This window comes from Silurus meridionalis, chromosome 15, assembly GCF_014805685.1.
Source record: "Silurus meridionalis isolate SWU-2019-XX chromosome 15, ASM1480568v1, whole genome shotgun sequence".
Lineage (NCBI taxonomy): Eukaryota > Metazoa > Chordata > Actinopteri > Siluriformes > Siluridae > Silurus > Silurus meridionalis.
The window spans coordinates 20,268,027-20,284,262 of NC_060898.1; the positions used below are offsets into that span (position 1 = coordinate 20,268,027).

The window sequence follows — 16,236 nt, forward strand, 5'->3', positions numbered from 1 at the left end:
TAATTTCCTTCTTCTATAGCACATCTATTTTTTCCCCTCATTTCCCCTGTCTAATTCATTTCATTTGCATTTATCTGAGAAGTCAGACTTGGGAAAAAAATCTTGGGAATATTTCTTAACCATATTGAAATGCTAAATCTGCAATCGGAAGCTTACTGTCGTAGTGGTTTTTCTCCAGTGAGGATTCGCAACTCGATGCATAGCCAACAATACGATACATTAACGATACATATGAGCAGCAGCGATTCGATTGAACATAATGCGATTAATTCACATCCTTCATTTACAAATTTAAGTCCCTCCTGAGTTTTTACACATGGTCCTTTCACAAACAGGTCTTTATAGTGCAAAAAAAAGGAAAGAAAAAAAGATCAAATAAATCCAGATGTTTTTTTACCTGTTCTGTGTGCAGGAAGACGCAGCTCTACCTCTGCCATGTTAATCTGTATTCTATGTGACTCTCAGGCCACGCCTCGGTCTCCGTAGTGTTGTGATGCGTCATATTCACGTAGCAGCAGCTTGAGAAACAGTTTAGTGAGGAGAAATTAATCTACATTTGAAATATTGGTCACAAACTATAGGTCACTTTCTAAATCATAATAGTGTACTAATAATCATATATAAATAAATCGGTTTTTAGAGATGCAAATATGTAAAAAAAATAAATAAAGGATGCATCACGATACAAATGGCAACCCTATAAATGATGCACGCTCTTTTAAATCTTTTTAAAACGTTTATGCCGATGCACCGATGCGAATCGGTGAATCTTCCCATCCCTAATCTCCAGGAAAAAAGAGAATTCCTAACAGTCAGTGCTTGGACGTCTAAAATTGCACCACATATAGTCAATAAGTTTCCTTTATATTAGTTGTGTTTCAAATGTAATGTCACTCTTCAAAAGCCTGACCGCTGCAATAATTGTAAGAGTTTAATATAAAAAGCTCGTCGTTTAAGTCAGATAATCAAACTCGCGAAGAATTTCTGTCTCTTTTTCATCCACTAATAAAAGGTGATTAATTGAAAGAAAAGGGCAGCATAGCATATCAAAGCTGCTGACCTTCTTTCAGACCATTGGCATCAAAGCACAAGGTTGTGTGCACGACTGAAAGCGCTCTTTTCTCCGTCTTCAATAAGCTGTTTTGACGTTAAGCTCCTAGCTTTGCCAAAGCCGGGCCTCTTTCTATCCAGCCAGGGTCTCTAGTCTTTTTTTTTTTTTTTTCCCCTGATGCCGTTTTGTTTGTGCTTCACATTTGGCATGTGGTGGATGTAAATCGAAGCATCTTTTAAAGGTATGACGTGTTCAGCTGTGTGGGATACAACAGATTTCATATACAGTACATACACTCCTTCTTTCTTAATGAGTGTGTGTAAGTGTGGTCATTCAGTGTGCATCATTAAGTACAAATCATACTGTTCTGACCATCCTCTAACATTAACGTTCCTGCATGTGCTTGCTCCTCAGGTCGTCCCCTCCCACCCACGCCATCCTCCAGCCTGCTCCCTCCTGCCCCTCCTCCTCCTCCGTCAGGCCCTCATCTCTCCGCCGCTCCCTCCATCAGGGAGTGTCAGATGCCCCTGCTGGACAGCGGCTCACCTCACGCCATGCTGGAGCGCCCCGCCGAGGACGAGTTTTCCCCCAACTCCTATCTGCTCCGAGCTCAGGCGGCTTCAAACTCTGCCAACGCCGCAACCGCAGCAGGTAAGAAGCTCTTAGCACTGCCCACATTTCTGTCTCCGTCACGTCCTGAACGCATCAGATGCTCTTTCCTTCATCCGTTTCTCTCAGTCCTTATCACGCTGCACCTTTCACACTTCTAGTATCACTTCCTGGATGGTGTACTATAGCGGACCAAACGCAAAATCGGCCTCATTCTACTCCATCATGAAAACTGTTCATGTACAGCTGCATGCATTACATATTGCACCTGATACTATAATGAGAGTTTGCACTGATTTTAGTGGTAAAGTGGATTCATTAAAGTACACTGTAAATAACAACAGAAATATTGAAAAAAATTTAAGTCCACTGAAAACCGAAATCCAAAAAAAACGAAATGATCACTGGATTTTGCTTTTTGCTTTTGTTTGTATTGTTTGTGTTAAATAATAATTGAATCTTTTTTATTCGACTGAATTTTCAAATGCACAAATCGAACATATTTATCAATTGCTTTATGCTTTATTGGAAAAGAAAAAGTGGGGAAAAAAAGAAGAAAAGTAGCAACTGCAAACACTACTAATAATACTAATACTGCTACTAATATTCTTACTATTAATAATTATAATAATGATAATCATTTATAATGTATGTACAATTATTATTTAATATAATTTATTATTATAGCTACCATAATTCTTTTTATTAATTCATAATTCATGTTAAAGTAATTTTTATATAGTTTACTATTATTGCGACTATTATTATAAGCATTAACGCTAAAAATAAATGCAACAGAATAATCAAAACGAAACACATGGCATGTATTATAAAAGTAATATTTACATAATAATATTTAAATTATAACATTGGGTTTAAGTATTGCTATATTTTGATTATTGTTTGCTAATGTTTTGCCTTTTAAACAATTCGATTATAATTAATAATAATTAAAATCATCATAATATTAGTTTTATTTTTATAGTTTTACAGGTAAAATATTAATAACAAAACAGAGAAAGTAGTTTAAATGACATGGCAATTAAAAAGAAAACAAAACAGAAATACTTTTTTTCACTAAATCATTTGTAAAAGTGTAAAAAAAAAAAATTTGTGCTGTCACTTTAGAGTTTTGATTTTGTATTTTAATTCAGTTTAATTTATTTTTAATTTGAGCTCTTTTAACAATATTGTACCAAAAGGTTCAAAAGTTAAACTGTATAATTTAGTGCCTTTAGTTCCCTATAATTTTAAGTTGATCCATTTTCATCTGGTAATTTTTACTATTTTAAAATGTACTGTATCTAAATTATTTATATATATATATATATATATATATATATATATATATATATATATATATATATATATGTATTTATTTATTTATTAATTTTTTTTTTTTTTACATAAAATAAACATTATTGATTCTGATCTAAAAGCTGTTCACGACTACAAGGTGCCTAAACCACACAATTAAAAATTAAACAAAAACTCTCTTTTCTTACCGAAAGGGTTTGATTTTGATTCTTGGTGGCCAGTGGAGCCTGGATGAGTACTCGCATTTCCCCATGTGTGATCCTGGAAAACCGATCCCAGTATCATTCTCAGGTCACATTACGGGAGGACTCTCCCTTAATGCTTCTCGTCTTTTTGAAACCCGAGTCACGCGTGTACTTTACGTCTCGAAGAAATTCTTCAGATGTCCTGGAGTTGTTTATGAGGATGGAAAAGACTAACACGTGTTGTTGAGGAGTTTGAAATAGCTTGCGTGAGAGGTGTGAGAGCCGACATCGGCACTGAGGGAAGCAGGTGAGAAGTGAACGAGATCGGAGACGAGCGCAGGTCTGTTAAAGCGAGACGTCACGCCGTTCCACCATCTCGCCGTACTGTAAATCCTTTTACACGCTGCAGCTTGTACACTCTCTTTGTTCACCATGAATTCAATTAACACCTGAAGACAAAAGTATTGGGAAATACCATATGCCGTTCTTTCCCAAACTGTTACCACAAAGTTGGAGGCACACAATTCAATAAGACGTTCCTGCATGGCTACTCCTGTGCAAAAAGCTACCTTCATGAAGATGTGCTTTACATGATTTGGAGAGGAAGATCTCCTGCTAAAGAGCTCTGACCCTCAACCATATTGAACAGCTTAGGGATGAATTTTTCATGCTGACTGCACCCCAGTCCTACTCACCTCACCTACATCAGTACCTGACTCTACTAACACCCTTGTAACTGAATGAATCTCACACAAATCTCCACAAGCACACTTCAAAATGTGGTGGAACATCTTTCCAGAAGGTTATAATAACAGCAAAAAGAGACTAAATAAAAAATGGGCACATAGTCCACACACCACCACACACTTCATATAAAACACCAGGTATATAAGTTATAGTCGGATCTTCTCATGGTTCCAACACAAGATTTAATGGCAAAATGTTCACAAGTATATAATATAATATAAATACAATATAAATAACAATATAAATACCAGTGGCTATCTATCTATCTATCTATCTATCTATCTATCTATCTATCTATCTATCTATCTATCTGTCTGTCTGTCTGTCTGTCTGTCTGTCTGTCTGTCTGTCTGTCTGTCTGTCTGTCTGTCTGTCTGTCTGTCTAGATAGACAGACAGACAGACAGACAGACAGACAGACAGATAGATAGATAGATAGACACACTCATTGTTCTCTCTATTTATCTGTTTTAAAGAAAATTTTTCGCATTTCTCTCCTCTTTTAACCAAAATTAATAATTTAAGTAAGATTAGATTTTAGTGATATACAACTACTGTATTATCTTGTAATCATGATCACATATTGTGTAATGTAAAGCTTGTATAGCTCAGTGTGTGACGCAGTGTGTGACGCAGTGTGTGACGGAGTGTGTGACGGAGTGTGCACTGTGCGATGATTAACGCAAATCTGTTGTATTATGTTGTGGTTAGTACTTAAAATAGTCATGTGTGTAGGTTTTATGTCCTGGTTAGTTGTATGTTGTCCAAGTTGATTTGTGTGGCACTTTGGTTCTAGAGGAACGTTGTTTTATTCCATTCACATGACTTTGTCACTCAGCGCTCTGAAACAGAATATTACAGCTTTCTTTGTGTCAACTGTTTAATGGGGAACTATTCGCTTTATTCAAATTCATAATTATAGTTATATTTTTCTGCACTGCATAACTGTTTGTCTGAATTTATACTTAGACAAACTGCAGTCTTAAAAAAAAAAAAGGATTATTATTTTTAATTTTAAATGACCTGGTTTTATATTTTTTGGAAAGAAAAATTATGAAATGTGAAATATTTTTTAATATAATATTAAGAGAAAAAAAATCAGTTAAAATACATCAGTCACAGTATAAAATGGTTTGTAAATTCCCTAAAAAAATAACCGCTTACCGATTAATCAGCCGATTACATTTTTTTAATGAATACTCCATTAAAAAAACAAACAACACTCCGTGTAAAATAGTACTGTAAAAAACAGTACTGAATTAAGAAAATGTGCTAAATGAAATAAATATGAATATATTAATTATATTATTAAATAGTGAGGAAAATAAAAGACACATTTAAACGGACACAAAAAGTAACCCTCCAAATAAATAGCCTTCTCAGCCGCTCAAGATACAGATGCAACCCAGAAAAACTGTTTGTATGGATTTTTGCCGATAGACAATATTTTTTGCTATGGATTGATAAATTAAGCTCCCACTGATTATGCATTATTACAGATAATATAAATACTAGTAATATGCATTTATTACCAGTGACAATACCCCAAATCCACCCAATCCCCCCAACCCCCAAACCGATCAATGTAAATATTCTCTTGTGTGAATCTGCATGTCTGTGGTGCAAAACAATGCTGAGGATTGCTGAGTATATATATATGTATATATGAAAAAAAAATTCTAATACTATTCATAAAGCGCTCTGTTTTTGCTGAATCTGTGCCTGTTTTAGCCTCAGAATCCCTGTTTGAGATTAAGTTTGATAAGATCTTCTGCTTTTCTGTAGCTCATACAGTTAAGGGTTCTATGCATAATCTAGTCTGAGACACTTTTCTGCTCACCGTGGTCATGAAGAGTGCTTTTTTATGTCATCACAGTCTTCCAACCTTCCATGATCTCTTAGATTGTTCAGATGATCCTGTCTGTCTGTTGAACTGCAGCTTACCAGGTAAAGTCTGTATAAACTCTAGGGACTGTTTTATGAGAAAATCCCAGGAGATCAAACCAGTCCATCTGGCACTAACAACCATGCTACGGTCAGTCACTGCGATCACACTTTAACCCATTCTGATCTTTGGTACAAAATAACTGAAGCTTTTGACCTGAATCTGATGATTTTATGCTTTGGGCTGTTACCACATGAACGGCTGATTGAATATGAGCGTAAGAGATGACAGTTGAAAGGAATTTTTAGGATTTTGTATTGTTTAGTGTTTACTCACTTTTATTCTCACCCACACACACTAGTTTATGGATACCTATGACCTATATATATATATATATATATATATATATATATATATATATATATATATATACATATATATAAACATATATATAAACATATAACACAAACACACACACCCACACACATACACACACACATATATATATATATATATATATATATATATATATATATATATATATATATATATATATATATATATATATATATATATCTCTGTTTATTGCGGACAGTTTTGGACCATAACCACCATGATAAACGGGGGGATTGCTGTATATAAATATATAAAGAATGAGAGAGAGAGAGAGAGAGAGAGAGAAAGAGAGAGGGAGTGAGCAAATTTAAACATATCGACATATATTTCTGTAGCTTTTAGCATTTAGGGTCTGTTTCTTAATAAAAGTAAATTATATATGCTGCATGAAAATCACATTTAAAATTGTAAGTAAATGTTTTTAGTTGCTTTTATTGTTTTTGTTGTTTTTTTATTTTCATCGAACAGCCAGCGGTTAACAAGATCCGCTTCTTCACATGTCTGCTGTTGAGAAGCGCTTTATTGAAATTGCTTTGGAAGTTCCCGTTTTTAGCATAACAATTCGTGTTTGCTCTCCTGTGGCACTGCATTCGAGCTGATTGCTTTTACTGTACACACCACAGCTGCATCAGTCATACAAAAGCAAACTAAACGTGCCAGGAATATGCCAGGCTCAGTTTCACAACCTGTGTGTCACTCGGTGCGACACAGTGACTTTATTCTGCTCTCTGTTCGTGTGTGTGTGTGTGTGTGTGTGTGTGTGTGTGTGTGTGTGTGTGTGTGTGTATATCCTCTGGTAATCTAACTGTGGCCATCAACATTCGTATATTTACTTTTATGGCGTTTTGCAGATGCCCTTATCCAGAGTGAGTTGGTTGGGGATGATCCAGGGATGTGGTAGCTCAGTTAAACCTCTGATCAGAAGGTTATAAGTTCACGTCCCAGGAAAACCATGCTACCACTGCTGGACCTTAATGGACCTCAACTGCTTAATTATATAAATGGGATAATTGTCAGCCCTGGATAAGGGTGTCCGCTATATGCCATAAATGTTATGTTAGTGATTTACTTATTTTATTCGGACGACTGAGCAGTTAAGAGTTAAAAGGCCTTGCTCAAGGGTCCAGCTTGATGGTGTTGGGAATTTAACTCATGACCTTCCAAGCAGAAATGCAATGCCTTATCTACTGGAAGCTACTATTTTTTTCCTCCTGGGCCCTGCTCCTGTACTGATGTTGAACTGTGCTTATAATCGGTAGCATTTTTATACACTAAACCATTCTGTAGTATAAATAATGTGGGTAGTTTATTTATACTGGAAATCATTTCATCAAAAAGGAGTGCACTTCATTTACCCAGATGATGTTTTTTTAAACAAAAAAAGTGTGGAATGTGTGGATTGTTGAGGAAGAGAGTTTCTACCAAAAACAAATAATATCTTGTATTTATTAGTATTTCTGTATTATGCTAAGAAAAATATATTTTTTTCATAAATACATAATGCAGACTCACTCTTATTCTCATTTTATTGAGAACTGTGTATGGGCATCACATCAAAACAAAAGTGTTAACATTATAAAAATGAGTATCTGATTCTAAATTTGATGTGGATTTTTTTAATTGATTACCAATTTAAAAAATCACAATTTACTTCTCATTAGAAAAATGAGAATCTTTTATTTTCAACATAAAATTTACAAACAGAAACATTTATGGACAAAGATTTGACTCTTTTCATACATGAAATACATGAAACATTTCTATTGTTGTTTGTTTTAGCTAACAGATTGTACTGAAATTGGACAAAAGTATTGGGACACCTGACATGTTCAGCCATATTTGGTTCTTCTCCGAACTCTAACCACAGAATTGGAGGTACACAATTGTACAATGTCTTTGAATGTTATAGTATTACATTTTCCATTTATTTAGAGACCCCAATTTGTTCTAACATGACAATACCATTGTGCACAAAGGCAGTTTCATAAAGATATGAAGCAGTTGAAGTTCTTGATTGACCTGCTATAGAGCTCTGACCTCAACCCTATTGAAAACCTTTGGAATGCATTGGAATGCTGACTGCACCCCAGACCTCCTCACATCACCTTCATCACTACCTGACTTTACTAACACCCTTATGACTGGATCTCACACAAATCTCCAAAAGCACATTCTAAAATCTAGAACATCCAAGACTGGAGATCATTATAACAGTAAATGATGACACAATGTTCAAAAAGCACATACAAATCATATTGTCCACAAACTTTTGTCTATTTAGTTGAACTTTGTACGTTTCGTATCATACGATGGTTTTCATGTCACCTCATTTACATATATTTGGCAAATTGTGCAAAGAAAACGTGGAACCTTCTTCTAGACTGATGTTCTCATCATTCTAAAGCTACTGATGCTCACAGACTAAGCAACTTCTTCCACACCTTCTCATATATTTTTTTAAATGAGAAGAGAAGCTTAGCATTCAGGGGATGTGGGATGTTATGACTAATCACTTGGCTGACGGAGCACCAGGACCTGAGTATTTCTGGTGGTTAATGATGAGATTTCATTCGGGTCGGGCCGGGGCTGAGAGTATGCCTTAGCATATGTCAGGGATGAGGAATAGATTCTTGCTTATGTAAAGGATTACTCCTGACTTAGCTGTAATCTTCAGAAATCAGATATTGCATATTATTTCAGCAGTGTGAACTAAGTCCTGAACCATGAATCCTTAGTACTTGTGTAGCAATGAGCCATATAATCACTGAGGAGAATTAATGATTCGCATAAAGGTTTTGAATCACATGAATAGCTTTTTATTAAAACTAGGTCATAATCGTGAACAAAAGCAATTTTAAATAATTCTTAAGAACAATTAAACATTTGATATTTTTTTTTCTTCTTTTTTTTATTTTATTTTTGTAGAATTTTATTCATATTTATAATTAATTTAATTGTATTATTTTGAGTCCAGATACTCAATTGTTTTTATATCAATTTAATTTGCAAAATCAATGCAAAGTAACTTTGTTTTTTATAAATAATTATACAACTAAAATTATAAATTAATAAAAAAATAGTAAATTAATAATAAATCATTTATAATTATTTTTAATGTTTTTTTTTTTTTTTTTAAGAAGGAAATGCTGAAAAAAGCAGCAGCACAAAACAGAGTGCATTGCATTACATTTTCAGCATTTGGCAGACGCCCTTATCCAGAGCACCTTACGATTATTTCACTTGTACACCTGAGCAGGTGAGGGTTAAGGGCCTTGCTCAAGGGCCCAGCATTGGCAGCTTGGTGGGTCTGGGATTTTAAATCATGAGCTCCTAATAAGAAGTCCAACATCTTATAAACACCTCGTGTTACCACCACATCCTGAAATTTTTTAACACCTTTTACATTCAATAGCCATTTGCCACAATTTTGTATTTATTTTCAAGACGACATGTGTTTTTTAACCATTTATAGATATATAGATAGATAAAAGCTTCTCTATGTGTTCAGGTATTTGTTTACCAAATTTACTACTTTATCTAAAAAATACAGAAAATAATGTCTAATATACTGGAAGAAATTGTAAAATAAAAGTTTTTAAAACATATTTGTGAAAATCTTCCAGATTTCACCATCAAAATAAACAGTAAGTAGATGGATAGATGGATGGATGGATGAATAGATAGATAGATAGATAGATAGATAGATAGATAGATAGATAGATAGATAGATAGATAGATAGATAGATAGATAGATTGATTGATTGATTGATTGATTGTGCAGATAAATATGTATATATATATATATATATATATATATATATATATATATACAGCATGTAATATATAAATGGATAAATGTACAGCAAATAAATATAAAGTCTCTGGCAGTGTAAATAAAAACAAATATTAACATAATATGTGAACAAATGTTAAGAAGTTATAGTAGTGCATGATATGTGTGTAAGGCACAAAATGTGTAGAGAATGTGGGTAATAAACATTTACAAATGTGATACACAGTGTATATATAGATAATATAGAGATTGGAGGATAATCTAGGATATGCAATGAATTATATACAGGATAATTGCATTTATAGTTACACTTAGTTATTTAATTGTTGCCAGATTATATTGCTCATATTGAAGAGGCTCCATCGCTATCTGCTGTTCCATCTGTAGACTTGTGAGGATTCAAAGAAAGCAGTGAAACAGTGGACGCTTTTCCGTAGATGTTAAAAAAGCACTTAAAGAGCACAGCAAATTTTTGATTGTTCATTTACGGTTCTGAACAGTTGCATTGTGATCAAATTGTTACACACCAATCAAAACCAAGTCGCTTTCAGGAAACAGTGCTGCAGTGATCCCACCTATACGGCTGGTGTTAAAGTGCGAGCGTGACCCAAGCTTTTCAGTGGCCGGGCTCCCAGCAGGACGTGTAATTGGTATGCTCTGATGTTTTGCTGCGCGTCTTTGGCCGTGCTGCCGCATTACTGCGAGCAGATGATGGTTTCTGCTGAAGGTGTTTCAGGCAGCTTCTCTCTCTCTCTCTCTCTCTCTCTCTCTCTCTCTCTCTCTCTCTCTCTCTTTCAGAGCGGGTCCCTCCGAATCGTGTCCTTCACCAGCTTCTGTCTCTCTCCCCTCTCTCTCTTTCTGCCATGTTTTATTTCTCATCTCTTAACATTGCGGTACTGCTAATGTATTATTCATGTGTTGTTCCTGTTTCTCCTAGCTATTTCTGGTATCTTTATATATATATATATATATATATATATATATATATATATATATATATATATATATATAAAATTACAAGCAAATCACATAGGATAGTAAATATTTGATTATTTCTTTGCTCTTTCATTTTTTGCGGGTGTGTGAAAGAAATACCTCAGACATTGTCTGACTTACTGTATAGACGTGTTCAATCACAGACTAAATGAAGATGGTGTTGGATCGTGTGGTATTTTGGCACATTTTGCATCTGCATTTAGGCCACATTTGCAGTCTGGTCTCAGGGTTGCGTAAGAGGACCATTATTACGCTCTAATTACTGCAGATGAGTAGCCAAGGCCGTGATCAGGAAAACGATGTGAGCGGAATATGTAAAGTCTCACGCCGCCTCGATTCTCTCCGGTTTTCTCAGTTTTTGTATACTTTATGTGTGCTAAAATGGGGGAATCTGTTTTTTGTTTTTTATCATTTTATTGGAATTGAAAGATTTTCCGTTTACCACCGTCTCAGTTTGGGCTCGTTTTTACGTCCTCTGAACTTGCGACCTGGTTCTCTGGAAAGCATAAGGAATTGGCGATACCACTATACCACCATAAATGTATAATTTTTTTAAATGTAATATTACGCACTTTAAAAACAGGGTATCATTGATAATTGACTAATATCATTAACAGGAATTTTTGAAATCCAACATTATTAATATTAAATTGTATACATATGGATATAGATTTATTTGAAACTTGTACATCATTCAAACATTTTACAAAATATAATTCATAACAGAAACTCATTTTCACCACATCATGTTTTTACATTTCTTCCCCTTTTCAAGTCAAGTCGGGAATGCTTTTATCGTCATATCGTCCATATACAGTGCAAAAGACTGAAAAGAACCAACGTTCCCCCAGGACCGAGGTGTTACAGACAACATAAATTAACAAAAAGAAACACAGAACTACACAAAACACATTTAATGCAAAAGAAAAAGGACATTATACAAAGTAGAGGTAGACCGATTAATCGGTTTTTCCGATTAATCGCCTCCGATAGTTTATAGCTGGAAATATCGGCTATCTGCACAAATCAACACCGATAGATTTTCCAGGTAGCATTCGTTGCTGGAGTAGCTGAGAAGGTCCACTTTTATTATTAATTAATATTAATTAATATTTATTTACATTTTTATGATTCAGTACTGTGGGTTTTTTTTAATAAGGTTAAGTACTGTTTTACATTTAGTGTTTGTTTGTTTTTTTGTTAGTTTTTTTAATCAAGTATCTATTAGAATAAATATCGCTTGATGAATCCGTTATCGGCAAGTCCGATCCAACCTAGCTATTAGTATCTGTAAAAATCCAATATCAGGCAACTTTTAATACACAGAGACAGTAAACGCTGTGACTATCAACACAGTGTAACAGCGACACTGTAGCAGGTACAGAAGGTTTTGTGCAAACGGGTTGTTTAGTGTTTTGTGAAGGTACATGAGAAACATGAGAAAGATTTTTTTCCTCGAGTCTGTTTTTTCTTTGACTGATCAGACAATGCAGCGATCCCATACAACCAAATGGCAAAACGATTTGAATCGCAACGTGAGAATCGATCCTCTCCATACAACACCAGTATTGAAAGTATAAATACTTTAGAATCGATCCGGCTGTTCTAATTAGTCCTAATTAGCAGTTGTGCTAATAGTCTTTAATGATGGAGTCAGTTTAGATCAGTTCATTAGTCCTGGTTTTAGACAGAGATGTATGAATATAGATGTATAGAAAAAGAGTACACAGTCTCTTAAACGTTGTTATTTAATAAATAAATGGGAGAAAGAGATTGAGAGGTATTGTATATGTTTAGCTTTTTGTTTTTGTGTCTTTCTTTTTTTTGTGCATACACAATTTTCTGCAACAGCTTGGTCAGTTTTGCAGACAATTAGACAGATGAAAGAAATACAAAGCAAAAAAAAAAAAAAAAAAACAAGCTCACACACATACATATATACACATACACAAACCTCTACCCAGTAAACAGTATGAGTCAGGAGCAGAGCAGCTAGCTCCATTACCTCAGCTGTCTCCAGGCTCCTGCTGCCACATTTAGATTGTGTCTTTTATCATTCCAAATTGACATTTATGCTTTTACTCGTATTGTTTTTCCAAGGTTCCCACCGCTCTTGTCGAGCAATTTATTTTAATCCCTGTCACGCCGAGGCCCTCTAGCCTAGCGCAGCTTAGCCTAGCGACGGTAATTTTAGCGTGGCCACTCGTCAGCGAGGCTCCCCGGCGAAGACCTCCTCCGACCCGCGTCTGCCGCGACCGCGCTAATTACTTTCATCATCTCCCCTTCGCTCTTTTTGCTTTCTCATCGCTCAACTATCGCTTCCTTGTTGCCTCTCGACGGTTGAGACGGCTGAGAAGAAAAGGCGAATGAGCGCATGCTTCCTAGATTATTACCGACAACGCTATCCGTTTTCACGTCCTCATTCTCCGAAAGAATCCGCCGAGCGGAATATTTCGATATTTTGTTCTATTATAACATGTGCACAATAACCCGCTTTTCAGTTATTGCCTTACGGCGTTGTAGCTAGTTTTTTTTTCCTTTTTTGCCATTTCCCTTCACATTTCTGCCATTTTCTATTGATTCTCCTTAAAATGTAAACGTGTCTCTTTGTTATCGGAGTGATGAAAAGTGCCATTCAGAGTCGGAAGTGACAGTCGGGGCGAAATGGGCCTCTCTCTTTCCCTCTCTTTCTCCGCCGTTCCCTCTTTCTCCTCGTGTGACTCGCCGAGTATTTTGTCAGCTCCTGCCGTTTGCTCACTGAATCAAATCTCAATTATTCATAAACACTGTTAAATGGTGGGGAACGGAAAAGCTCGGGGAGAGAGAGAGAAACACGGGCCGGGAAGGAGGGAGGGGCAAAAAAAAAGAGAGAAGGGGAAGAAGACAGAGAGAGAAGCTGGTGGAAATGAATGAAAGGTTGGTGGCAGGAGACGGAATGGCTGCACAGCTGTTTCGTGTTCTAGTAAAACGGATATCATAAAGGCTGCGATGCGAACGGAAATGTGAGGAAGGCAGCAGGCATTGACTGCTATACAGTCGTATTTGCACTCGGGGTTTTGAAAGAGCAGAACGGGATGCAGATTGACGGCGTTTATTTTTTTCTTCTTTCTTTTTTTTTTTTTTTTTTAGGAGAAACGCTGCAAACTTTCCTCTTGAAGTTCCTGTAGAGAAAATTGTTTATATACAGTGCCATCAAAAGTGGATGTGTAAGGAGACACAGACAGACAGACAGACAGACAGACAGACAGACAGACAGATAGATAGATAGATAGATACGTAGGGAGACAGACAGACAGACAGACAGACAGACAGACAGACAGATAGATAGATAGATAGATAGATAGATAGATAGATAGATAGATAGATAGATAGATAGGGAGACAGACAGACAGACAGACAGACAGACAGATTGATTGATTGATTGATTGATTGATTGATTGATTGATTGATTGATTGATTGATTGATTGATTTTATTGCCATTGCAAAGTACAGGCACGCAGCAAAGAAATGCAGTTTAGCATCTACCAGAAGTGCAGTTGGGCAATTTTGCATGTGCTGCCATCTCGGTCTGAAAAAACAAATAAACAATCAAATAAAAAAATACAATAACCAATAAAATACAACCTCGGTTTTAGACTCATTATTGCCATATCTTAATGCCTGCTATACGTTGTATATTTACATTTACGGCATTTGCCACTTGCCCTTATCCAGAGCGACTTACAACCATCGCACTGATACACCTGAGCAACTATGGGGTTAAGGGTCTTGCACAGAGACACAGGACTGCAGCTTGGTGTACCTGTAGCTGGGAATTTAACTCACAACCTCTTCAATGCCTTATCCACTAAGCTAGTGTATGAGTTGAGGTTATCCAAGGTGAAAGATGACCAGCTGGGGTTATTTCTATGGTCATGAAACTGGTGGATTTTAATATGAAAGATGCTCTAAAGATAGCCTGTGGTCCTGTGGTGATGACCATCCCATGATATGTGTCCTGCTACAACCTACGTCTGCTGACTAGGAAATAAAAATGGGAAAATATATTGTAACATCGGTGTGTGGGATTCCAATAAGAAAGTAAATTGTTTGTTTGTTGTTCTGGTAGCAGAGCTCCTGCTTGCAGGGAGAGCTAGCTAGTAGTGTTGGGCCGTTCATGAACGATTCGTTAATTCTGATTGAGTTTTTAATAAGATTTGGAAGAACAAAGAATCTCAAAAAGTGATTCGTTCACTTTCCACTGGACGCACGCGCCTGAGTAAAGCAGCCCGAAATCTCAGCCGGTTGTGTACAGGAAACAGAATTGAGTTCGTCTCTCTACACTCTTCTAGTCCGAGTCGTTCGTTCTTTTTTTCACGTGTCTTTCATATATTCTATGCAGTGCATTACACAGGAAACAGAATTGAGTAGTTTATCTTACGAGTCCTCTGGTCTGAGTCGTGTGACTCTTATATATGATATGATTAAAGGATTAAAGGAACCAAATGAATTAAATGACTCAAAAAAAGATTCATTCATTTGGATGAATGAGATTCAAAGAATCAAGTCACTACAATGATCTGATCTTCCCATCACTACCAGCTGGTAGCACAAATATTTATTCTGACTGTACATGTAGGTGAGGATGATTATGATCGCTCCCTTTGCAATATACCTTCTGCTGCCTGATCTCATTGTTTTTCAGTACAAATAAAAAAACTTGTGAAGTTGTGGTAGCAAAGTTCTTGCTTGTACACTGTGCTAGTTACAACGAATATTCAGTTTGACTGTACATGTAGTCTAGGTATTTTTTTATCAATGCTTACTTAAATCTCTCTTTGCAATATCTGGCATCCCAAAGTTGCCAAAGCTTGGGCTATCCTGGTCTATTTGATTACCACCGGAGCATGTGGTGGTTCTTTTTTCCACTTATATGCACGTCATATCCAAGATTATTCCATTTTTGTTGTCGCGTAGTGCGATTTGTTCTGATCTTATACGATTTCTGAAAAATCAGTACGATGCTGGACTTTTGATCGGAAGGTAGTGAGTTCAAATCCCAGCACCATCAAGCAGCAAAAACCTTAAATCAAAAACAGTTAAGGTGTGTAAAACATTTTATTATTGCAAATACCATAAAATGTAAATGAATTGAAATTTAAAAACATTCAAAGAGAAATCTCCTTTTGGGGGATTATTTTGGTTAATTACATTGGCTATGCTTTTAATTGTATTATTATTCTTCCTTCAAGGTTTTGTGTGTGTGTGTGTGTGTGTG

At 35.8% G+C, this 16,236-nt stretch overlaps 1 protein-coding gene across 4 annotated transcripts in view; it reads left to right on the forward strand.

Annotated features, from left to right (window-relative positions):
* The window catches only part of tenm2b (teneurin transmembrane protein 2b), a 319,514-nt gene that overhangs the window by 193,681 nt on the left and 109,597 nt on the right, over positions 1-16,236 (forward strand). For all 4 annotated transcript variants that reach the window (XM_046867732.1, XM_046867731.1, XM_046867734.1 and 1 more), the window contains one exon: positions 1,466-1,702. In XM_046867732.1, the coding sequence (XP_046723688.1) occupies positions 1,466-1,702 (237 nt within the window). The remainder of the gene's footprint in view (positions 1-1,465; positions 1,703-16,236) is intronic.